Below are 25,821 nucleotides of genomic sequence, written 5' to 3'. Positions count from 1 at the left end.
TAAAAATTGAAGGCCGACCTGACAGATTGGTGCCCATTTTTGACAAACAAATTTTGACAACGTTCGGAATATATTACCTTATTATGTGTACTGTGGGTGGTCACAGTACACATAATAAGGTCGTTTTTCACTATCCCACTTGATCTATAACGCTTCGTGATTCTGGTGAAAAGCAAGATCTCAATAGTTGTTGTAATACGAGTTAATTAATGATCTATATAGATCAAATGGAAAAATAAAAAACGGCTTATATCTTCCGAACGTTGTCAAAATTTGTTTGTCAAAAATGGGAACCAATCTATCAGCCTCTAATTTTTATAATTCAATCGCAGTAAACAGGAAATTTGTTTTTGTTTTAATTTATAAAATGTCATTTGAAAAAATTATAAATTGAAAAATAACAAATTTTCTTCGTGTTTCTTCGCAAAATGGTTAATAATAGGTGTGTTTTTTATTACCACCGGTCTTAACAGGACAAAAAAAACGCCTTGGGGCTTAACCTGAAATCTTGGCAGCACTGTATATTGAATGTTCCGAAAACAGCAGACACAACAAAAATTTAGAGTTGTCATATTTTTCGCTTTCGTCCTTTTCTTGTATTTTTCATGTATGTTTTACAAAGAGATAGAAAAATGTATGCTAGCAAAACTAGTTTAATACATTTTGGCCTTTCAAACGTCAGTTTTCACGTTTGTAAACAAATTCTAAAGCCTGGTACGCTGGTCGCGCTAAATTTTAGCTCCCATACAAATTATCGAAAATTTTTAGCCGAGATAAAATGGATCCCATACAAGTTATCGATAACTTGTATGGGAATTTTATCTCAGCTAAAATTTAGCGCGAACAGCGTACCAGGCTTAAACAATTAATGAAAAAATTAGTTTGGTAGCACAGATTTATAACTCTTCAAAAAGTGAAGCCCAGAGAAATCTCCGGGCTAAACAACTAAGCCCAAGAGGCTAAGGTGTTGTTGTATTTAACAAGTAAATTGCTTAGCCCAGACTGCGTTTTTTTTGTCCAGTTAAGACCGGTTGTAATAAAAAACACACCTAATAATTGTTAAAAAATTAGTGGTGTGCGTGGTTTTTCGGTTTTTGTGCGTTTTTCGTCGGTAATTTAAAAGAATTAAGAATTCGGTAGCTGATATTGGTCCCCAAATTGTCATGTTCTGACAATCTGGCGACCAACGTCAGTTTGGAAGATATTACCTTTTTCATGTGTACTGTTCGAACAACATTCAACTATTAAAATTTGTGGGATTACATCAATTACTCCTGCCGCTTGCCAGAAAATAATAACAAAAATTTTGTTTATGAAAGTAAAAACAAAAATTCAACAATTTCAGTAAAAGAAAATAAATCTTGTTCTTTTTTTGGTCACAAATGCGAATCGTCATTTCTTTTTTTGTTCCTTTTTCTGGTAGGTTTTCGCTGCTCCGACTCGGGTACGACTTTGACTCCGTTTTCTCGGAGTGGAGATTTTCACCACACCAATTCACATGCAATCGGCTCCGCGGTGATTATAATTCCTATACTGCCTTCAAGCAAAAGAGTCCGACCTCGGTCCGAATCCGCTCCGGTGGAGCTGAGTCCGACTTCAGCTCAGAAACGGGTCCGAAGGCGGCTCAAATTAGTATGGAAATTATAATCACCGCGAAGCCAATTTCATATGTATTGGTTTTTTCACCACGATTTCTCCTTCGACTTTGAGTTCATACACAAAAAGTTGCGAGTGTATGAGTGCAACCCCGTTTTTCTTGGTCAGAGGTCGGAGTGTCTTTTCTGAGCGTGCTCAGAATGTTCAGAATCTTTTCAGGCTTTTTTCTGAACTAAAAAAGAAAAACCCCTTTTGTGGGACGCGCCTTATAGTTTTGGCGGTATTTGTCATTTGTGTTTTTGTTTTGCTTTGTAAAATAATTTTAAAAGTACCTACCAACCTTTATTTTTATCACTATTTTTGTATTTAAAGAATGAACACTGTAATGGAAGTAGATGAAGAAAAAGTAACACTACCGTAAGATACACTATTGAATTGACTTCATCATCTAAAAATTTCGGACCTTTTTACTGCAGGTATATCCGAAATCTCGAAGATGTTAAAGAAATTATAAATCATGCACGTTTAGATAAAAGAAATTTAACTCCAGTAACACAGGTATCCATAAGCTAAAATTATTATGCTTTAATTACACATTCAACTATTTTGTTTGTTTGTTTTACTGACCAAGTTTTTCTAGTCTTTCTACTTCCCGTCGAAAAAAACTGGAAATGAAAAGTTTCGGCTTTTAGAATTAAACCCACATCTCCTTAAAAGTATTCGCGATGGAGAGACGTTGTTTTTCAAGGGAGGCCTCCATGAAAGTGCTGTTCTTTGCTCAAATGAAAAAACCTATGAAGTTAAAGAAACTGAAATATCAAACAGTCTCCTCCTTATTCCCGACCTGAAATTCGCTGCACAAACAAGCACATCTCCTCTTAAGAGTCCAAGAATTGGTGCGAATTCTTCCTTAGAACGCATTAATAATGATGACAGTGATGATGATGAGGTTACCATAGAAAGAGTTTTAGAACAGAAAAAAATTTTGAAGGTTGTCTATGATTACTTTGAATGTAGAGAAATCCAACCTCGGTTTCGCAAGCTAAACGATCTTTTAATGATGACGCGCTATTCTGGTCCTGAAAATGAATATTCAATCGAAAAAAAACTGTTATTTACATTTGATCAATTGCTTGACACTGTCCAATGTAGCAAAAAACAATTTGAGGAGGGCTTGAAACGAATTAGATCTTTGGAACTAGATGGATTCATAAGAGTATTAGACTACGAATATGAATATCGCGTTATCAGCTTAATGATGGCCATCATATCGGAAAATTCATGGCAGTTAAATGAAGTTGACAAAGTTGAAACGATAGCTGCACTTGAAGAAATTGTACCAAAGCAGATTGTGGAGGGAATTTTCAATATTTATGCCCAACCAGTCGAAAATTCTGATAAATTCGAGTATAACGAAGAACTACTAGCGCGTATTGTGGCATTAAATATTCTCAAGCCAGGTTTGAAATTTCGAGTTCAAGAATTTATGTCCACTTGGCAAAGTGCCCTGGTTGAAGGGTTAGATGTTCATGTAAATAGATATCAGACGTGTGGTTATTTTTTTATAAAACATCTTTTTTTTTTTAGGAAAAATATCTTCGTGGAATTGGTATAATTGATAAAGAATCCAAGCCTCCGTGTGTTAGGTCATTAAACGAGGAAAATATTACTACAAATATTCACGACAGGATTGATTTGCTGTTCAAAATGAAAACAAGGTGGACTATTGAAGAAATTGAACCGTACTTGGAATACTTTTCAACGCCAACAATGAATGTGTCATCTCTTCTTGCAAAATATGCTAGATCATTTATGGTAGATGGTGTAAGGCGTTACGTTGCGAAACACATGTAAAGTTTTGTATACCGTTTATACTAGAAATATAGTTAATATTAGGGTTATATTGTTTAAAATTTTGTTTTAATCGATTGCGGGTTGCAATGGTGCAGTGAATATATAGCTTGACGGCTAACCTGGAGGTGTTGGTTGGAGCCCTACCTCAGGCAGCATTCTTTTCTTTATCTCCCAGCATGGAAGCCACCCATGGGATTATGTGAGATAAAAATAATATTATTCTCAAATCACTACTAACAAAAAATTCTTTCTATTCCATCTAACTACTGCCTGCAGTGTATGCATTTAAAAGACCTTAGGTGTATAGTTTAAAATTATTTTTATTCAGGGGGCGAACGCAGTTTGGGGGTTAAACCCCCCCCCAGAAATTTTTTGTTTTAAAGAAAAAAAACCATTAATTTGCTGCTGAAATTCCCAAACTTTCTGATTTAAAGAAAAAAAAAAATATCAAATTGCTGCTGAAATTCCCAAACTTTAGGACTTATAAAGTACATACATATTATGTTAAAATTTCGCTATTAGAATGTGGATTGATTGGTTGGTCCTGGATGAAAAAATTGAGAACTGATGGATTCAAGCCATTTTTTACTAACAAAATACAAGTGTATGTTTATTGTTTCACCAACAGTTTTTTGCTTTATGTAGAATCTAAGTGATTTTTTACAAAAAATGGAATGCGATCTTAGCTTTTGCGTAAATGTATGGGAGAAATTGAGATACATAGTTATAATATATCACAATTTTTCTGTGCCACAACTCGCTCTCGAGATATTTAGCTGCATCCAAACTAAGCTGACGTCACAACTTTTTTCATATTTTTTCGCATTAACTGACCTACTTTACGAAGAATGATTTCGAAGCATATATATTAAATTTCACTTTTCTTCTATTGCGGGTTGCAGGCGACAAGTTGTTCGCGTCCCGAATTTCAAACAAAAAAACAGTTTAGCGGAAAGTGCTAATTTCCAAGGTGAAACTTGCAATAGCTTTTTAAATTTCGGGTGAACAAAAATATTTCGAGCGAAAAATTGTCTACGTGAAATTCACAAGGGCTGATTAACAATACAAAAAAAGTGGTTAGTTAATTTTTTGAAACCCCCACCACCCTCCCCCCCGAAATTTTTTTCTGCGTTCGCCCCTGTTATTATTACTATTAATCATCTTTTGTCGGCAGTGCGTTCATGTGAATTAATACGCAACCTATATAAAGGCCAGTCATATTAGCATTAAAACCGCTAGGTCGTGTTTGAATTGGGTTAAATATTTAGTCGAGGTTACATGTTTGGCATTCATTTGTTTTTTTTTTATCTTTAATTTATCCATAGTGAAATTTAGCTGGATGAATTTGTATACATTTTTGACGTGGCTTACAAGTTTTAAAATGCCAAACAAAATAATTAATAAGTGGATTAGATTGTAAGAACTTTTAAACAATTACAAACTTACGTTACATAAAATTAACAAAAATTGTACTTTATCTTAATTAAATAATGTCGTTTTCTATTGACTTTTGAGATTTTTGTGTAAAATTCTCAGATTTTCCACTGCAAATAGACTATGAAATCTAGTTTTGTAATTGTGTGCAAAATCCAGATTCATTTTTTTGTCATTTTTTTGAATCTCAGGACGCAAATAGATCATGAAATCTGAGATTTGTCCACTATTTCCCCTCTTCACCCCCTCTTTCAGCTGTCAAATTCACAAATCTCATTCTGAGATTCGTCAATAGAAAACGACATAAAATTTTGTTATTCTTGTTAAGTTTGCAATATTGTAATGGGACTTGACAAAAAAAAGTGCAAAGTGATGGTTCATTCCAGAAGCGGGAACCCGAAGCCTGATTATGGAATACGAAGTCGATCGTTTAAGATTCGATATTTCCCTTTCGAATCGGGTCGAATATCTTAATTATAGAATTCTAAAGCAAATATTTCCAATTTTTTCAGCCAAATGACAGCTGGGGTGAAATTGGCTAAGGTGATAGTTGATCGTCACTTTTGACCATCACCTATTTTTTGCTCCAGAGTAAAGTGATCACAACCCTACAAGTGTAGAAATTTCGATGAGTATTCGACTCACACGCTGGAGACCGAGGTTCGATCCCTACCGGTGCCCAATTTTTTTTTTTTTTATCTTATATATATAATTCTCCTGTGCGTTTGTTTGTGACCCTACTCCTTCTTAACGACTTGATAGATTTTTCTGAAATTTGGTGGGTGTGATAAGGTCCATCCGAGACAGGTTTTGTTTTATAATTGGACCCGGTAGGTGGCGCTGTTGTCAAGTTATATGCAAATTCGGCATTTGGGGTCGAATGACTGAACAGATTTTTATGAAATTTTGTGTGTGCGATAAGGTCCATCCGAGACAAGTTTTGTGATATAATTGAACCCGGTAGGTGGCGCTGTTGTCAAGTTATATGAAAATTCCGTATTTGGAGTCGAATGACTGAACAGATTTTTGTGAATTTTTGTGTGTGTGATAAGGTCCATCCGAGACAGGTTTTGTGTTATAATAAGACCCGGTAGGTGGCGCCGTTGTCAAGTTATATGAAAATTCCGTATTTGGAGTCGAATGACTGAACAGATTTTTGTGAAATTTTGTGTGTGCGATAAGGTCCATCTGAGACAGGTGTTTGTTATAATTGGACCCGGTAGGTAGCGCCGTTGTCAAGATATATGAAAATTCTGTATTTGGAGTCGAATGACTGAACAGATTTTTGTGAAATTTTGTGTGTGCGATAAGGTCTATCCGAGACAGGTTTTGTGTTATAATTGGACCCGGTAGGTGGCGCTGTTGTCAAGCTATATGCAAATTCCATATTTGGGGTCGAATGCCTGAACAGATTTTTGTGAAATTTTGTGTGTGCGATAAGGTCCATCTGAGACAGTTGTTTTGTTATAATTGGACAGGGTAGGTGGCGCCGTTGTCAAGTTATATGAAAATTCCGTATTTGGCGTCGAATGACTGAACAGATTTTTGTGTGTGATAAGGTTTATTGGACACATGTTTTGTTTCATGATTGGAACCGGTAGGTTGCGCTGTTGTCAAATCTTAACAAAATTACATATTTTAAACAAACGACTTCACAGGTCTTTGTAAAATTTTATGTGTGTTATATGAACCCGGTAAGTATCGCTGTTGTCAAGTTATAGTGAAATTCCATATTTGGAGTTTGAAAGACTGTATAGATTTTTGTGAATTTTTGTGTGTGTGATAAGGTTCATTCGAGAAATTTTTTTTTTTATAAATGGACCCGGAAGGTGACGCTGATGTCAAGACATAAGCAAATTCAATATTTGGGGTTTAAAATCATTCAACTGTCTTAAGTTGAACTTGACTTCATGTTACTTGGGTTTTAAGATGAAATTATAATTTAAAGCACACTGGTAACGGGTAATGAAACGGGAGAATGTGTCATATTTGTCGGGTTTCATCGATTTATTAGACGTCATCATATAAAAAAAAAAAAAAACCCAAAACCAATTTTGCCCAATTCAGCAGGCTTATTTAAAATTTAACATAGGAACACATTATTAAAAGGCCCCCGCACATTTTGTATGGGAAGTGGCCCTCAGTTTAATTGTCTGAAGTTTTAGTATGTTGTTCTCTTGAAGCTCCTGATCAAAATATGGACAGAAAGTCGAAAAATGGACAGTTCTTAAGATAACGGTTTTTTTTCAATGACTATCTCAAACCTTTTATTATGATAGTATTTTGCGTTATTTTTTAGTGGAATTCATAGGTTTTTAGGGTCGCTGAAACCGAATCCGAAGTCTATTTTGACCCATCACTTCGGGTTTTCAAGATAACGGGCTTAAAGAGAACAATATACTAAAATTTCAGACAATTTCACCGAGGGCCACTTCCCATACAAAATGTGCGGGGTCCTTTGTAAAGAGTCGTATTTTTTAAGTGTATGGAGTCGTTTAATTAAATAAAAAGATTCGAACTTTCATTTCAAAATTATCCAATTTAATAAAATTTAGACGTATACAAATATATATACATTTCGATTGTATCCACGAGGCGTAGATGATTATCAAGAAAAAAGATTTTTGGTTAAGCCTTCTATTTATACATTTTGATAGAAAAAGGAAATAAAAGAAATTAGAAGAAATTAATGAAATTGAAAAAAAAATGTGTGACGTAAAGTAATGTCAAATAAATTGAAAATTCAGAAAATTCGTATTTTCAAAAAGCTTAATTTTTGAAGTGCCGAATTTTTCGAAGGCCATTTTTAAATACTTATGGAAAAAAATTTGAAGGAGTTGAAAACTAATTGCGCTCCTTTTTGTGGTGCACTACAGAAGTGAGCATTTTACAATCTTACTTACATAAGTTCTAAAGTGAAAGTTTAAAAGTAAACTCATTTTTCTAACTAAAATACCACAGAAAACTTACAAAAATGTGTTAAGCACCTTAATTCGTGTAATCCAAACAACCAAAAATTCAATATGCAGTCGAATCTGCATTGAAAAGAATTTGCTATTTTTCCGGAAGATTCCGGAAGACTCGATCTGAAACTCTTTTTCAGACGGATTCACATACATTTTCACACACACTACAATATACAATTCCAAAACGTCAAACCAAACTATAATTTGGGACAAAAAAAATTTAATAAACCAGAGCCTTGAAGCCTGAACAAGGTACATAGAAACGCAAAGTGAAAAAAGTACAAAAAAGTTTCAAATTTTTCAAATAATTTAAATTTTTAAATGTCACATCAATAAAATTGTTTTTGTTATTTGTACTTTAATTTACTTTTTATACTTTGTTTGACTTTGTGTTTCGATGCAGTTCTAGCTTTATTGGATAAAAATAAAGAAATTTAAAACATGAAATCATTTCAAAATAGTAACAAATATTTTGTTTGATCTGTCACTAGGACACAAATAAATTTACAAAAAAAAAATTCGTACTAATTGAATTTCATAAATAGCCAAAATATTTGTGATCCACATATAAACCGAACCAAGTGAACCGGACAAAGTTTTACACATTACAGGGTTAAAATTTGAAAAAAAATACTTGGAAAGGCGGAACGAAGTCCGCCGGGTCAGCTAGTTTCTAAATAAATTTTAAATATTCTATATTTTTTCTTCACAAGAAACCATATTTTAATCAACGAACTAAAATTTTCGTATTAGTTTAGAATATAATGTAGTTCGCCGTTGAGGATATCAATAAAAATAGAAAGTGAAAGTGACACCTAAATAGCTGTCACCCACAAACCATAACAAAAGGGTGATCGTCACTTTGATAGTAACCTTACGTGGAGCAAAAGTATTTATTGTGATGATCAAAAATCAACAATCACCTTAGCCGATTCCACCCCTGGTTTCATTAGATTTGTTTTTTAATGTCTGTGGAAACACGGACTTTTATCCTTAGCTCCGAAATAAAATGTATACATTTTAAATTGTAATTTTTGTGTGCAGAAAGTTAAAAACATAAAGACATATACATGATGCAGGATAAAACACCATAGAAGTATCTACCTACCAGAGATCCAAATGAGTATGTTCGAACCTGTTCGAACAATTTCAATTTTTTAAAATGATCGTTCGTGCTCGATCGTTTTCTCTCTATACTCGTAAATCATCTTACTCATAAACAAAAGTACTCACAAACAAAACCACACAAATTGTTTGAACTCATGAGTATACTCGATCCTCAATACCCACGAACAAAATTACTCGTAAACAGATTGACTGTTCATAAACACTAGGCTTTACTCGAAATGATCGAAAGTGATTGAAATGTTCGAACGTGATCGAAAAATCATGAACAGTTTGAACAATGAAAACAACCACTTCAAATTTCTACGTCCTATAGGTACCTGTTGCATATTTTTTTTTATTTAGGTTTTGAGGGTTGGTTGTTTGCGGTACAACTGCAATTAAATCAGGTTATTTTAATTTTATAATTGTGGTGAAAAGGATTTTCAATGACTGAGTAAATAAAAAAGTAATTAGTCGTTAGGTAACAATACAAATAGGGTAGTGGGGAATGCCCAGTTAATTTGTGCAGGTAGGTGCGTAGTAGAAACATATCCCTAAAAAATATGCAATAATGCGATTTGGGATGATTGTTTTTAAAACAAAATACTATTTTTTCGGGTAGGTATATTGCGGAAATTACAAATCAATTACAAATAGAAAGATACATTCAGTTTAATTCGAAAGGCCCTGTGGATATTCTTCAATGGTGGTGTGAAAATAAAGGCCAATTCAAAAACCGTTATGAAGCACATAAAATCTTGAATTGTAATCCCGCAACATCAAAAGCATCAGAACGAGCATTTTCACAGGCTGGAAATATAATTACAGAATAACGATCGAGGTTGAACCCAGAAACTGTAAATAATTTGATGATTGCGAATTCAAACTTAAAGATAAATCCAATATATAAATATTTTTTTTTTTTCATAAATACAAGTGTCATAATTTTTAACTTAATTTAATTTATTCAATTTTTTGTATCTAGCATTAAGTTTTATTTAATTTTTCTTTTTTTTCTGTATTTAATTTAATTTTATTATAATATGTTTTTCTTCATTTCATTATCTTGTCCAATTAATTAATTTAAATAAAACAAATGTAACTTGCTTTTGTGTACCAAACTGATTCTCTTTTATTTATGCTACAAGAAAAACCACCCTCGAACACTAGGTGTGTTTTTTTGTTTATCTATATAGATTTTGTGCAAAAAAACGACATCGGGATTTTTGAAATCCCTGCAAACATTTGGCACCACTGTACATATACTTTGGCAGCTGTCTGTCAAAAATGTTGCTTTTGTTTTTTTTTTATTTTAACTCCGAAGTGGGAAGGCCATTACATCCATGTTGGATGCAAACAAAAATTTTCATATGGCCATGGCATCCATGTTGGATTCAAAAAAATTGTTTTTTCACAAAAAACCAAAAATTATCTTTATATTCTTAGCTACATTTTAAGACCATGACCATAAACATTAGTTGCGTCGTTCTTGTGTTATAAGCGTTTGAAGGTAGCCATATTGAATTTTTTTTTCTATTTTTTAAAAATCGAATGTGAAAACTTTTTTATTTTTATTTCTAATTTTTCGAAAAAACTTTGGTAATTTTATATACATATCTGTTCAACAATCTTATCAGGATTTTTGTATGAACACAACAAATAAAGTACCTTGGCACTACTGTTTTTATCGAGAGAAAGTAAAATCTGGATAATTATCTGGATTTTTCAAAAATCTATACAGATAAAGTTTTTGTTGTTTTTAACACGTAAATTGTTTTGATTTCAAAAATCTCGATGTCGTTTTTTTGCACAAAATCTATATAGATAAACAAAAAAACACACCTACTATGAACATTTCCTTTCCAGTTCGAGTAATTTCGATCACATTGATCATAAACATTTTGTTCACGATCATTTTACTCGATTATACTCGAAAAGAAAAATGATCGTTTGAACTCGTTTGAAATGTAGGATTACTTACGAGTCGTCATACTCCTAAACAGGAAAGCTCGAACATATTTGAGTTGTGTTTATTCTGTTTGTTCGAGATCCTTTTTTTTCGAGTAAGTACTCGATGTTCGTAAAAAATACTCGACTCGTTTGGTTCTCTGCTACCTACGCAATCGTCTCTTATGAACTTCCGCGCACCAAACAAGAAAATGTTTTTATTTTGTCTTTAATTTGTAAAAAATATAACTGTTTGTTATTAATTTTTGATGTTAATATACATTTTTTTACAAAAATAAAAAACTGAAAGTGTATTTAATATGTTTTTTTTAATAATACCAGCAAAAATATCTTTCGTCAGTCGAAACAAAAAATTCGAAAAGAAAAAGGTGCCGTAAATCCATGGGAAGGTCGAAAGCGGAAATATTCAGCCCTATTCTGCTGTTCTCGTGAATCTCAGATCCGATTCACACATTCGGTTCACTTTAACTCTACCTTGCCATCCTGCTATCCATCGGGTAAACTGCATTATCATCCCTCAATTTGACGTCCAGGTGAACGTCAAATTAAAAAAAAAAATGGCGACGAAGTAAATTGAAAGGAAAAAAAAATTTTTTGTTTGTGTTTATTTGCATAGAAAAAATAAAAGCAGCCGATTAAATGTTAAGAAATAATTAAAAATTTATGAAAAGTGGCATTTTGCTTAATTTCAACGATGGTGAATTTATTTTTACAAACAAAAGTGACAGATTCGCAACATTTTTTATGCGGATTGCAAATGTATGGAGCAAGTTCATTCACGTGATTAGTGGAATACTGAACAACATTACCGATATTACCGACGTGAGTTTGGATTCCCCCCGATGAATAGCAGAATGGTAATTGGTGAATATTTAGCGATTTTTCCCCCCGATGGATAGCAGAATAGGGCTGATTAATACAAAACTTCAAATTCGCCTGCCAAATCGGTCGACATCGTATTCCATAATTAGACCAACGTATTTATCTTGACATTTTCCCGAAGAAAACATTTTTGAAAGAGTCGGTTTTATAATGATGTCGTTTTCGATTGTTCGTCCGGAATGCTTCTGGATCCGCGGATCCGGATGCTTCCGAAAGTGTTAATTTTACTTATTATTCACTCTGAGATGTAGCAGAGGAGTGGAATGGAATTTTTTTGTCAATAATTTGTTCTTAAAAAATTATATTAGGACTGATATACATAGAATTATATAAGAGAGCTATTTAGTTTTCCACTACTATACATATGTTTATTTCGAGACCAACTTGGTCATTCTCTTGCCTAGTTTGTACTTATCGGCTATCTAGCGTTCTAAGAAGGTGCATTCACGTACGTATAGGATAGGCTATCCAAGATACCTATAAGTATCCCATACTTTTGTGAACACAAATCAGCTGTTCTTAATATATCCCATAAGATAGATAGGTAACCAGAAATTTTAAGGATACCTTTGGTTTTTTTACTTGTCAACGATATATGATTTTATATTGGATTACAACAACAAAAATGTATCCGGATAACTTAAGATGAGAACTTGAATGCACCAAATGTTTACAGCTTTCAAAGGTGTATTTAATTTAAATAAAGTATTATGAAAAAGTGACCTTTTTTATTTCTATACATATGTACTACATTACCAAATCAGTGTCTGAAAATTGGTAAATAATTTAAATTCCAAAATTAGAAGTGTTGGAATTAGATTCATTTATTTGCCCGTCAAAAAACTTATCATTTATCAATAATCTTTAAGTGTTTTTTTTATTCTTTTATTAAAAAGTTTAATTTAATTTAATCTAGGAATAAAATACACATAAATTAAAGTGATATATTTTTGTATACCTACTTTTTTATTTGTTTAACAAAAATTTAAAGTAAGAACTTAATATTTTTTCTTTTTATTTCTCAATTTCTTTTCAACCTTTAAATCGTCAATTGCTTTCTTCATTACTTTCACTGCACTGTTCGCATTATTTTCGACATTTGTTTCAGCCATTATTGGCATTTCCAGCTTTCCTGTACTGGTGGGATACCTTTGAAATTTGTTATAAATTATATTCATTTTAATAAGTTTAATAAAAAATAGAAAAAAGACAAGAGGAACTCGTGCAATGCATTATCTACATACCTATAGCTGAAGCCTTTAGGAAAGATTTGTTGCCCTAGCAATTGTTTCAACTGTTCTCTTACACTTTGTAAATGTTGACGATTTCTTCTCTTTTCAATAATAAAAGCATCATCGTCATCACTCTTGTTTCTATAAGTTTATAATAAAAAGTAATTTAAAGAAATTAAAGATTGGGTCTATTTTTGTACTCACGAATCATCATCCATATCTCCAAGAACTATTTCCATTTCATTTGCATTCTTTGTCATCCAACCAATCTCGGATTGTGACCTTCGAATTTTTAATTCCAGTTTGTCTACTTCTCGAGCAAGATTAACACGTTCTTTAACTGAAATTAAATATCTTTCCGCCACAGGAAATATGGGTAAGTCATCACCTAAAAGAAGTTTAACAAGTAAATAAATTGTGTGGTACAGAAAAGTATTAAACCTAAAATCTCTCCACCAACTATAGTAATAAAACACACGACTGGGTCGCACGTGCTTGCTCTTATGGTAAAAGTTGCTTAGAATGTTAAAACCATTTTAATATAATCTTATCTTTGTTTTTAGTTTTTTTTTTTATAATTTTCAACAATATAATTGACCTAATACATGAGCACTCAAAAGTGTTAATAGAAATTTATAAAATTTATTCATTCGTGGTCGTGGTGAACGAAAAAGTATTTGGTTTTAGAACAGTCATAAGTGTAGCTACCAGCCATTTCAGGCTTATCCATTCTCTATATTTTTTTGTTTTAAATTGTGGGTATCTTTTTTAATAGTTTTTTTTTTTAATTAAAAATTTCCAAATTTTTTTCAAAAAAAAAATAGGTTAAATTTTTTTGAAAAAAATATTGTTCGAAACATAAAAAAAATTAGGACTTCCAGACAAGAGATTTTTTTTAGATTTTTACATAAGTTATAGAATAACCAAATAAAGATAGAAAACAAAAAAGAATAGCCTATTAAAATGGCCTCATAAGTGAGCATATACTACATACCTATTTCAAATGAGAAAAAACTTTTACCCTCGTGGGGCACCTTCTAGCGTTTTTCCTAGTTTTTCCATTTAGGAACTTGATTCTCTAAAAACCCTTAAATGTATATATATGGCTATAACTCAATAAAAAGATCAGGTACGATTTTTTACAAATTTAGAATCCTTAGAATTACTTTTGGGATCCAATTTTATGAAACATATCGCGTCTTCAAGACCACAGTGCCCCCGCACACTACAGACTTTCTATCGGCCGGTAGTTCAGTTGGTCTGGGCTGTTAATTCGCACACTGGACCAACTAAATAAGCATGTTGGAATTGAGTGCTCACACTACACCGATAGTTGACAGACTTTTGGCAAACGATTTGCTGTCAAATGCTGAATTACATATCGTCGCCCTAGAATTGGAGTGCCGTATACGCCAAATTGCATTTTTTGAACTTGGTATGCAGTCGTATGTTTTCGAAGTTGCTCTTTTCAAATCTGCTATCTGTTTTTTTCTATCTTTTTTCGTTGCCGAGATATTCACTATTGTTTTGACAAAAACAAGAAATTTTGGCATTTACGTCAAATTTTTCATGCAGTGCAAGAAAATTTTGAGAATTGTTTTGACGTACATACGTTATGTTTTTTTTTTTGACGAACGTGTATATGAATAAAAGAAACTTCTGATTTTCATGGCGTATACGGCAATCTCATTTTGGACAAAAATTTAAATATTTTGAAACTAAACTAATTGCAGATGTCCAATAACATGTATATAAAAGACACATTTTTATTATGTATCATACTAAAATATCAAAAAATACCAGCGGCTAGTTCTTTCGCAATTATCTTCCGAACATTTAAATGCGATTTCCCAAAAATGTAAAAATGGCGTATACGGCACTTCAAAACTAGGGCGACGATATAATAAAAACAGTCACATAAAGGCACTTTTTTGTGTCATTATGTGAAAGATGAATAAAGGTTTGAATTAAGGCTGGACGAATTCGCTTGCAATTTAGTACTAAATTAATAGTATCTACAACATGTTATTGTTTATAAACGTTATTATTGTTATTATTTATTCAATCTACGATATTTAAATCTACAGATTTGCCTAATTTAAAATATTTACAATTTCATGTTTATATTAAGTATATAATATTATTTACATAACAAACAAACATCCGCTACAAACATAGCTACAACTACTACATATAAGGTTTAATTCTGTAAAGTTTCGAGTTTTGGAACAAATAGTTTGGCTGGAATTTAAATCTGATCGGACAAGGTCCGAAATCCCTTGTTATTCCCATAAGAAATTTTAACCTTTAACTTTATAGACCGAGAGCCAGCGACCTAAAGTTTGCAGGTAATTGCTTAGTATTCAGCCCTATGAAATATGTTTAAGGACATCCCCAGGCATGTTACTGCAAAAAAAAAAGTCTCGTCAGCCGTGGCAAAAACGGTCTGCCAAGCACTTGAATGTGAAAAAAATTTTAAATTAAGAACTCGACCTTAAATCAAAAAAAAAAAATATTTAAAGAGAACGGCAACACTAACAAAACTAAACGATACCTTTTTTTAAAGGTAAAAAGTTATACTACTTTCTGGTTTTTATATAAATGTTTTTTGATGAATAGTTTTTGAAACAAAAAATTTCAAACACAAAATTTTGAAAAAAAATTCAAAAAAAGTTCAAACAGTTTTTTTTTCATAAAATCTACCCAATAAAGTATTATTTTTTTTTTTGTTTTAATTTCTCTTATATATTTTGAGTCAAACACCGAAAACTAAAAGTCAAAATCTCTTTTACTTTTTGAGAAAACTGAAAATTACCAAACCTTCTATTTTTTCACCAACGCCAAAATTACGGCTATTAATTATGTCTTTCAGAAAGGAAGTAAGATGTTCACGGGTTTTATTGCAGGAATCGTTCAATGGGTTATAAAAAAGATAAAACCGCGGAGTGCTATTAAATGAGAGGGTGGGAACTGGAGATAGGGGTGCAAAAGCCCCCTTTTTGGTTTTTTCAATATACATATCTCGTAAACAAGGCATAATTTTGAGATATTGTTCTTAACAAATTTTGTAGGAAAATTAAATTTCCTATAATAATAATGTTTTTTAAAAATTGATAAAAAAATTTCCTTACCAAAACAGTCAAAACAAACAAAAAAAAATCAAAAAAAATCAATTTTTTTAGTTTTTTTACTTTTTTGGTTGTGGCTCTTATTTGAGCTGAGATAGACATTACCATTGCTCTAATAAAACATAGAAAATTAAATTTTCTTTAAAATGCTGGTCTTATTAAATTTTTTCATTGAAAATTAACCAAAATATGGCCATTTGAACCTATCTTTTTTTCGCAGATTCAGTTCAGATTCAAGTAAAAAAGAAACATTTGAGGGGAAAGTACTATAACTTAGCAACCAAGAATTGATAGCGGTTTTTTGTAGAAGGGTTATATACAATCTTTTTTTACTATGGGAGGGGGTGTCTATCTTCCCCCGTTTAGGCGGAAGGGGTTATTAAAAAAAAAAGAAAAATACTTAAAATCAAAAAAAATATTAAAAAACAACGGTAACACTTACAGTTATGAACGATACTTTTTTCGAAAGCTAAAATTATACACTAAATTTAAATTTTTAAGTTAAGTTATTTAAATCGACTATTTCGAAATAAACGATTTCAAAGTCAAAATTTTAGAAAAAAAAGTTTAAAAAACACGTTGATTACTATTTTAAGAATGACTTTGGATTTCAATACGAAGTTTATCCATAAAGTAAACAGCCTCAATTGATTTCTTATCAAAAACTGAAAATCATTATGTTCCTATGCCTTCTTGTTTTCCTTAAAAAATTAAAAAATGCAAAAACTACTTTCTTTAACAGGCTCCTTCATTTATTTTGAAAACAATTGATTTAAATAACTTAACTTAAAAATTTAAATTAAGTGTATAATTTTAGCTTTCGAAAAAAGTGTCGTTCATAACTGTAAGTGTTACCGTTGTTTTTTAATAATTTTTTTTGATTTTAAGTATTTTTCTTTTTTTTTAATAACCCCTTCCGCCTAAACGGGGGAAGATAGACACCCCCTCCCATAGTAAAAAAAGATTGTATATAACCCTTCTACAAAAAACCGCTATCAATTCTTGGTTGCTAAGTTATAGTACTTTCCCCTCAAATGTTTCTTTTTTACTTGTATCTGAACTGAATCTGCGAAAAAAAGATAGGTTCAAATGGCCATATTTTGGTTAATTTTCAATGAAAAAATTTAATAAGACCAGCATTTTAAAGAAAATTTAATCTTCTATGTTTTATTAGAGCAATGGTAATGTCTATCTCAGCTCAAATAAGAGCCACAACCAAAAAAGTAAAAAAAACTAAAAAAATTGATTTTTTTTGATTTTTTTTTGTTTGTTTTGACTGTTTTGGTAAGGAAATTTTTTTTATCAATTTTTAAAAAACATTATTATTATAGGAAATTTAATTCTCTACAAAATTTGTTAAGAACAATATCTCAAAATTATGCCTTGTTTACGAGATATATTGAAAAAACCAAAAAGGGGGCTTTTGCACCCCTATCTCCAGTTCCCACCCTCTCATTTAATAGCACTCCGCGGTTTTATCTTTTTTATAACCCATTGAACGATTCCTGCAATAAAACCCGTAAACATCTTACTTCTTTTCTGAAAGACATAATTAATAGCCGTAATTTTGGCGTTGGTGAAAAAATAGAAGGTTTGGTAATTTTCAGTTTTCTCAAAAAGTAAAAGAGATTTTGACTTTTAGTTTTCGGTGTTTGACTCAAAATATATAAGAGAAATTAAAACAAAAAAAAAAATAGTACTTTATTGGGTAGATTTTATGAAAAAAAAACTGTTTGAACTTTTTTTGAATTTTTTTTCAAAATTTTGTGTTTGAAATTTTTTGTTTCAAAAACTATTCATCAAAAAACATTTATATAAAAACCAGAAAGTAGTATAACTTTTTACCTTTAAAAAAAGGTATCGTTTAGTTTTGTTAGTGTTGCCGTTCTCTTTAAAAATTTTTTTTTTGATTTAAGGTCGAGTTCTTAATTTAAAATTTTTTTCACATTCAAGTGCTTGGCAGACCGTTTTTGCCACGGCTGACGAGACTTTTTTTTTTGCAGTAACATGCCTGAGAATGTCCTTGAACATATTTAATAGGGCTGAATACTAAGCAATTACCTGCAAACTTTAGGTAGCTGGCTCTTAGACTATTAAGCATGGGGTAGAATTATGTAAGAGACTTCAAACTTTGGGAATATTTTTTTCTATTTATTTTTTTTAAACAACGACGAAATATACGAAATAAAAGTCATAATTTCATATATTTCGAACTTTAAGTTTGAATAACATTTATGAAAAAGTCTTGCAGATTATAAAAATCATATTTCAGTTCGTTTTTACAATGTTTTTTTGTAAAACTACAAAAATAAGAAAAAAGACACAGTTTTTCTCATGTTATTTATATGGAAAATAGGAAATCACAAATAGGTACTTCTAAATATTAACAATAAGAGCTCATCTTTTGAGAGACTTTGTTCTTCATATTTTCGAAAATGTTAGGCCTGCTTTTTATTTGAAAAAGAAAAGTTGCGTCAAAATGACACAGCCTACCGTCCACATTAACTCCACAAATAAACATAATCTGGAAGCAGCTTTGTGATTACGAAACCTCTCTTTAGAATGTCATGTAAGGGGTAATAAATGTTATGCTATTTAAAAAAGCAAAGTTTATTTGAAACAAAACCAGTGCTTACTTCTGTCCAGAGTTCTACAGAGCTTTAAATAACTCTTTACTTCTCCAGGTTCCATAAACATAACCGTAATACCATCGCGATTAGCTCTTGCAGTTCTTCCCGATCTATGAACGTAGTTTTCACTAGTTCTGGGAACCTGAAAATACAAATATTTTATAAAATATTCAAAAATTTAGTAAGTATTTACTAACCTGATAATGTATGACATGCTCAACATTTGGAATATCTAAACCTCTTGCTGCAACGTCCGTTGCGATTAGTAAACCATCAACGTTATCTCTAAACCTTTCGAGATTTTTTAATCTTTGCTTTTGAATCATACTCGCATGCAAAGGCAGTGGCTTACACTCTAATAATCCAAACAGTGTTGCTAGTCTTTTGACGCAATCTATTGAATTACAAAATACTATTGTTCTGCCCGGATGGCGTTGGATGAAATAGTAAAGATAATAGTCTTTATGATCGATGGGACAAATTAATCGACACTCGGTTAGCGTGTGGGCAGTTTCTAAAAAAATACATTTTGATTTTTGAATTATGCAAATAAAGTTTATTCATACGCCCGCTTGTGGTGACATCGACAATTTTAGGTTGTGAAATGCCTAGGTCTTCGATGAATTTCTGAATTTTCAAACCAGGTGTTGATTTTACAAGCTTATTTTTTCTGCCAACATTTTTTTCTGGAAAACAATTTTAAATAAAAAGTTAGTTGTTTAATTAAGTGCTTTTATTTTTATTGCTCAGTATTTTATTAATCCTAGCTGTTCCGGCGGATTGTTCCACCTTTTTTAGTATCTATTTCAATTTTTTGGCTATATTATATGTTAACCTTTCCTTATACCAAATAAAACAAAACTGGTTTATAAGTTGAATATGTGGAGCAAACACTTATAACTAGGGGTCGGATTTCCATGCAAATGCATATATTTTTAGGAACAACTTGGAAGTTTTTGACTAAAAGTGACTGAACGTCAAACGTAATAAACCAACGTTGTCAAAACACATACAAAAATTAACTCCAACACGATTAAATGATAAATTGGATTATTAATAGTAGATTTTGGGAAGTTTTATTTATTTTTTTTTTTTTTGTAAAAAACAAACTTCAATAATTCCAAAAAGTTACATCTTTGAACTCGGAAATGGTTTCGTAAACTTATAGGTAAATGTTTATAAAAGTAACGTAAAATATTCATTTTCAATTACCCGTTATAGTCCGGGCGGCCACTGCAGAAACGCTCAACTCATCGAGCTAAAGAAAATTTCAAATGGGAAGTGAAAGAGGGCTATTAGTAGTTACGAAAACCACAGGTCTTCCCGTTCGCATCCTGGCACGATTGGCGTGGTAAAGTGCATCGTGCATCTCATAGAGTTAAAAGACAATATTGGTGTCACTTAAAACGTTCAAGCAGGCTGGGGGGTGAAATGACAAGATGTGGCTTGGAAGACCTCTGGTTTTCAAAAAAAGACATTATTAGCTTTAATTTGAAATTAAAGTCGCCTTTTAATTCGGTAAGTTGTAAGGGGCGCAGCGTATTATTTGAGACTTTTTCGTGAATTGTTCGTAGTTTTGCATATACTTTGGGTCATTGTTAATAAACTATCAAGCTTTTTCCAAAACATCGTTTTATATTTAAATGCTAATAACTCTTATTTTTATTTTATAGTGAAAAAACTCCTTAACTCATCCACCAAAATACCAAAAAACAAGACTTTATGAAAAAACTTACTTTTATCGCTTCTAACCTTAAAACGGGCTGCATGACAAAACTGCCAGACTTTCGCCCGGAAGACCTCTGAATTTTGATAGCTGACAATAGCACCTTTAATTTGACACCAATATTGTCTTTTAACTCTATGAGATGCACGATGCACTTTACCACGCCAATCGTGCCAGGATGCGAACGGGAAGACCTGTGGTTTTCGTAACTACTAATAGCCCTCTTTCACTTCCCATTTGAAATTTTCTTTAGCTCGATGAGTTGAGCGTTTCTGCAGTGGCCGCCCGCTCTATTAGTTAAATTTTGCAATTTTTTGCGGACCAACTGTGAAAAAGTGCTCCTATAGCACACCCGTTTTTTTTAGTTTTCGTGTGCAAATCAAAGAAGGTAGAAATGCTTAAGGGGTAATAACACCTTGTAAACCATGAAATCGAGCGTCATTTTCATCAGCGTAGAAAACAAAGAAGAAATATTATTTTCTTTTGGTGTTTGTTTAGTTTAATAAAGTATATTAATAGGTAACAGAATAGGCTAATGTTAAATTTTTTAATGATGTGAAATTTTTTAAATGGCGGTGTAGTTCATGATGATAGTAAAATCCTGTGCTCTCATCGGGCGACCAACTAACTCCTACAGTTTTTAACCGATTGGGCTGAAATTTTGTGTGGAGCTTAGAAATACTATTCTCTAGTGAAGTACGTTTTGAAATATTAATTTTTAAAGAAATGGCATTAGTTTGAAAAAATTATTTCATTCCAAAAACAAAATTCATTGAAAAAAAGACCATAAAACCGCTAAATTTTAATATTAATATTTCAAAAAAATCCTACGTACTTCACTAGAGAATAGTATTTCTAAGCTCCACACAAAATTTCAGCCCAATCGGTTAAAAACTGTAGGAGTTAGTTGGTCGCCCGATGGGAGCACAGGATTTTACTTTCATCCTGAACTACACCGCCATTTAAAAAATTTCACATCATTGAAAAATTTAACATTAGCCTATTCTGTTGCCTATTAATATACTTAATTAAACTAAACAAACACCAAAAGAAACTAATATTTCTTCTTTGTTTTATACGCTGATGAAAATGACGCTCGATTTCATTGTTTACAAGGTGTTATTACCCCTTAAATGTTCTCCGAATTCTTTTAGTTATTTAAAGCCAAGAAATAAGTGGTAGAGGAAGAAAAAGCGAAAATCAATAGTGTCGCCCGACTATTCGCTGAAAAGGTAAAAACATGCTAAAAACGCCGAAAGTTTTTTCGATTTTTTTACGCAATTAGTCCAACTGTGAAAAAAAATATGAATGGTTTAACAGTAAGTGTTGTTACTGCAGCTGACAGAAGAGCGATTCTACGACTCGCGTCAAATTCAAATGCCTCTGCCGCCAAAATAAAGGAAAAAGAGTGGTGTAAAGGCAAAAGTTTCACTAGTGAAGCTACTGATTTCGAAGGCTAAACACTTGAAGCCATTAAAACTTTAAAAAAAGCCATCGGTTAACACCTCTCGTAAAAAGCAACCTCTTAGTTTCTGTCGATCTTATGACATGAAGTAAAGCATGTTTTCTCCGATGAGAAAAAAATTAGTTTAGAGGGTCCCGTTGGCTTTAACTGTTATTTTCATGGTTTTCGAAAAAAGGACCATTTTTTTCACTTCAGATTATTTGATATAGAGTAAGCTGTATACTACAATGTGTTAGTAGAACAAAAAAATAAAATACTTTCCATATGCACAATATACAAATAGTAATAGCTAAAAATGATATGCTAACAGAGATGAGGCAGTATTTTTGTAGCGATTTCACTCTAATTCCTGTTGTCATTGCATTTCATTTTTACTTTTTTATCATTGATAAAGCAACTTTAAATTGATTTAATCGACAACAACATAAAATTTTTTAAACTATTCACATCCATTTATGAAAAAATAAATGTATGTATATTCACATTTTAATATAAAAAAAGAAAACTGCAAACCGAAATAGTGCCATGTTTGGCTTTGAATTCCTATGATGAAGGAGAAGTGCCAAACTCTTAGAGCGTCCGTGACGTAAATGCGCACAACGAAAAAAAAAATTATTATTATTATTTATTAAAAATATTATTTATTAATAATAAGGCAACCTCAGACTACTATTAAAGAGTGATGAGGAGAATTGAAACAAGTCTCCACAGAATAATGATGGTGAAATTGCTGCAAACGAATGCATATCCGTTTAGCGAATGGAATCAGCTGGCCTTATCACACGAAGCTTCATTTGCCCTAACCGAGGCAAACATAAACGATTGGCAAGATATGTTTTCAAGCTTAATTTCGAAAATAGATGATGAGATATTTGATCAATATATGACAAGAGCGTCATCGTCCACTTCTAGAACAATCATCGTCCACTTCCAGAACAATCTACAAGAACCTCAATCATCGAATATGTACGGCTGAAAGTTATTTTAATGGTAAAAATTCACCGAACTTATTACTACAGTTTTCAAAGCGAGAGTTGAAATTCTTAATCTCAATTTCATTCCACATAGAGTCGATTTCCAGCAAATATGTAATCTGTGCATTGTGCAATAGAAGGGAACTAGAAGATATTTACTATTTTATCGCAGTATGCCCAATTTTGCAAGAAATTTGTCGATTGTATTTCCAAGAAAGTTGTCTGTCTGTTAATAGCCTCTACGCAGTACTTAATGGCGCCAAGGGTTGGTCTAATTTGTACAAATATTGCAGGCATGCTCTTACATATCGCAATTGTTTCTGATATCGTACTTGCTTTCTCATATTGCTCTTATATTTAAAACTTTTATTAATAACTTTTGTGTTTCAAATCACTTCTAAAATTGATATCTTTATGTGAAAAATTATTAAAATTGTAAACGATCTAATAATTCGCCCAAAACAGGTTAACTAAAAAAAAAAGCATTTTTGTTGTTATTCTTTTATATAAAAAACAAAATAAATGTTTGTATATATTTTTAATTTCAAATTGTAATTTAAATTCTTCTTTTTATTTTTTTAAATTTTTATTTCTAATGTCATATCCGGCATAAAAGCCAGGTCCGTATTCTTTAAGTAAAATTTTGTACAAAACTAAATTGAGAAAAAAAATAAAGAATCTAATAATAATAATGATTATTATTATTTATTACAGTCATCGTCTAGCATTCTAGCTGTTAACCCCAAACGAAAATAGATTTTTTTAAAAATAGTTCTGCATACTTAACTCATTTAAAAAAAAAAAAAAAAAATGAACTAGGCTTTGTACCTTCATTGGGTCTCGTGCCACAAATGTATTTATTTATTTCAATCCTGAGCAATTTGCTCGATGAAATAGCATTAAATGCAATTGAGATATAATTAAATATAAATTTTAAGAAATAACACTTAACTTTATTTGTGTTTTGTTTAAAATTTTCACGCAGGATCAACAAAATTTTTAAAAGGGAGTTAAATAAGGTGGTCAATATATTATTTTTTCCCTTCGAAAGGTAGAATTTTCATATAAAAGATGAAATTAAATAAATGATGTACTTACTTTGCAAATGATCAGGCAAATCATGAACCAATGTCAAGGTTGCAGAAAAAATAAAGTTCTGGCGAACTTGTTTTTTATCTTCGTCAGCATTCAAACGATTTATAAGAAGTTTAAGTTCTTCAAAGTGTCCCTTTTCAACCATACGATCAGTTTCATCAATAACCAGAAAACTTATATCATCAATTTTGCTGAGATGAGGATTTTCTTGTTGCAGTAACTCCCAAAATCTTCCCGGAGTAGCTACAACAATTTCTGGACAACTTTTAAGAACTCTTTCTTGTTTGGCTATTGACAATCCCCCAAAAACCGCGTCAACTTTGATTCCTGTATATTGAGCCGCAGCAGCAAGGTGATCTCTTACTTGAACTGCCAGTTCTCTTGTTGGAGTTAAAACTACTGCATAAAGGGGTTTATAATTGTCTTTATTATTACCAGTTATTTGATCCTCTTCTTCTTGTGGTAATATTGGATAGACACTTAATTCTTCTCTTGAAGGAGATAAGTTCTCGCGATCTTTTCGATTTTCTCTCTTTGAAACTTCTTTTATTGGCTTCCTTATGCCAAACCTAGAATTTTTAGCTTTTAATTCCATTATGCCAGCAAGAATAGGTATCCCAAATGCTAGCGTCTTTCCGCTTCCAGTTTCAGCAGCTCCCAAAATATCTTTTTTGCCCAGTATTGCCGCTGGAAGAGTCCTGGCTTGAATTTCTGTTGGTGATTTAAATCCTCTTTCAACAAGACTTTTTAATATAGGATACGGAACACCAAGGCCATCCCATCCCTGAAACAAACAATAATCTTAGAGGTGGCTGGTAAAGGAAAAGAATACTATTTTTTACATTTAGTTCACCAATCATATCACTTTCCTCACCACGATCACTACCTTCATCTTCACTGTTGGGCAAATTAAGAAGAACAAATCTACCAGGAATTTGTTTTTGATTGAGTTTCTCATTTTTCTTTTTTGACTTTTTTGATGGTGGCGTATTAATATCATCATTTTCTATGGTATCCAAATTATGTTCAGTAAGCTTTCTTTTTTCTACTGTAATTTTGGATTTAAGTTGCTTTTTTTCTTTGTTGGAAATCCTTCTTTTTTTCTGAAATTATAAAACCAATGTTTTTTACTCTGAGTATTATAAATAGTTTCGAACAAACCTTTTCTTTTCCGACCAAAGCCTTGTCATAGTTTTCAAGGACTTCTAATCCAATTAAACCTTCAAACCCACCGCCATCATCAGATAAAATATTTCCTTTTATTTTAACTTTTTCCCAAACTTGATTATCAGTTAAATTTGATGAAATATTTCGAGACTTTCCAACCATTGTTGCTTTTCAGACTTTTTGAAGAAAAAATTGACAAATGTTTCATTCAATAATGTTCCACATTTGCACGTGTTTCTGATGGGTGCGTTCACGTACTTGTCTTAAGGTATCTGTTACCCCGTTTGTATGGCGATTTGAATCCGAATTGAATCAGGATTTAGGTCTATATATACCTGAATCGAATTGAATCCGGATTTGTCGATCCGATCCGACTCGGGGAGCTGAATCGAATCGAAAATATGCATATATACCAAACGAATTGAATACTCGAGATATAATTTATGGTGGAAATTGTGTGTGATTGTCTTCTTATTTGCAAATTTTACTGTATGTATGTATTATGATATCTAGTTTTACTTGCACTTTGTTTTTGGTTAGATTTTTCTATTTTACTGCAAATATATTTAAAAGAAAAATTGTGTTTTCGATTCTATT

The 25,821-nt window shown here is 31.8% G+C and overlaps 2 protein-coding genes across 2 annotated transcripts; one reads left to right on the top strand and one right to left on the bottom strand.

The window, feature by feature from the left end:
• Positions 1-1,773: 1,773 nt before the first annotated feature.
• On the top strand, positions 1,774-3,509 carry LOC129906622 (sister chromatid cohesion protein DCC1). Its single transcript, XM_055982437.1, has 4 exons — positions 1,774-2,013; positions 2,073-2,154; positions 2,237-3,127; positions 3,184-3,509. The coding sequence occupies exons 1-4, from the start codon at positions 1,970-1,972 to the stop codon at positions 3,448-3,450; spliced, it is 1,284 nt and encodes a 427-aa protein (XP_055838412.1). The 5' UTR covers positions 1,774-1,969; the 3' UTR covers positions 3,451-3,509.
• A 9,097-nt stretch (positions 3,510-12,606) lies between these two features.
• Positions 12,607-25,467, bottom strand: LOC129921280 (ATP-dependent RNA helicase DDX24). The gene is made up of 9 exons (XM_056003028.1): positions 25,219-25,467; positions 24,900-25,160; positions 24,061-24,841; positions 19,364-19,483; positions 18,995-19,311; positions 18,804-18,939; positions 13,244-13,427; positions 13,052-13,180; positions 12,607-12,956 (listed from the first exon to the last, which is right to left on the bottom strand). Exons 1-9 carry the CDS (start codon positions 25,384-25,386, stop codon positions 12,806-12,808), a joined length of 2,247 nt encoding a protein of 748 aa, XP_055859003.1. The 5' UTR covers positions 25,387-25,467; the 3' UTR covers positions 12,607-12,805.
• Positions 25,468-25,821: the final 354 nt, after the last annotated feature.

This window comes from Episyrphus balteatus, chromosome 1 (assembly GCF_945859705.1).
Source record: "Episyrphus balteatus chromosome 1, idEpiBalt1.1, whole genome shotgun sequence".
Taxonomy (NCBI): domain Eukaryota; kingdom Metazoa; phylum Arthropoda; class Insecta; order Diptera; family Syrphidae; genus Episyrphus; species Episyrphus balteatus.
Note: the sequence above shows the minus strand (reverse complement) of the source record. Positions and strands in the feature narration are given on the sequence as shown.

Excerpts from the sequence above, each read along its gene's own strand:
- LOC129906622 (XM_055982437.1), top strand. The coding sequence starts at position 1,970 with ATGAACACTGTAATGGAAGTAGATGAAGAAAAAGTAACACTACC. Across the intron at positions 2,014-2,072 it reads GAAGAAAAAGTAACACTACC|GTATATCCGAAATCTCGAAG; the intron begins GTAAGATACACT and ends TTTTTACTGCAG. Across the intron at positions 3,128-3,183 it reads TTGAAGGGTTAGATGTTCAT|GAAAAATATCTTCGTGGAAT; the intron begins GTAAATAGATAT and ends TTTTTTTTTTAG.
- LOC129921280 (XM_056003028.1), bottom strand. The coding sequence starts at position 25,386 with ATGGTTGGAAAGTCTCGAAATATTTCATCAAATTTAACTGATAATCAA. Across the intron at positions 19,484-24,060 it reads TTTGCCTGATCATTTGCAAA|AAAAAAATGTTGGCAGAAAA; the intron begins GTAAGTACATCA and ends ATTGTTTTCCAG. Across the intron at positions 13,428-18,803 it reads CTGTAGAACTCTGGACAGAA|GTGATGACTTACCCATATTT; the intron begins GTAAGCACTGGT and ends AACTTCTTTTAG.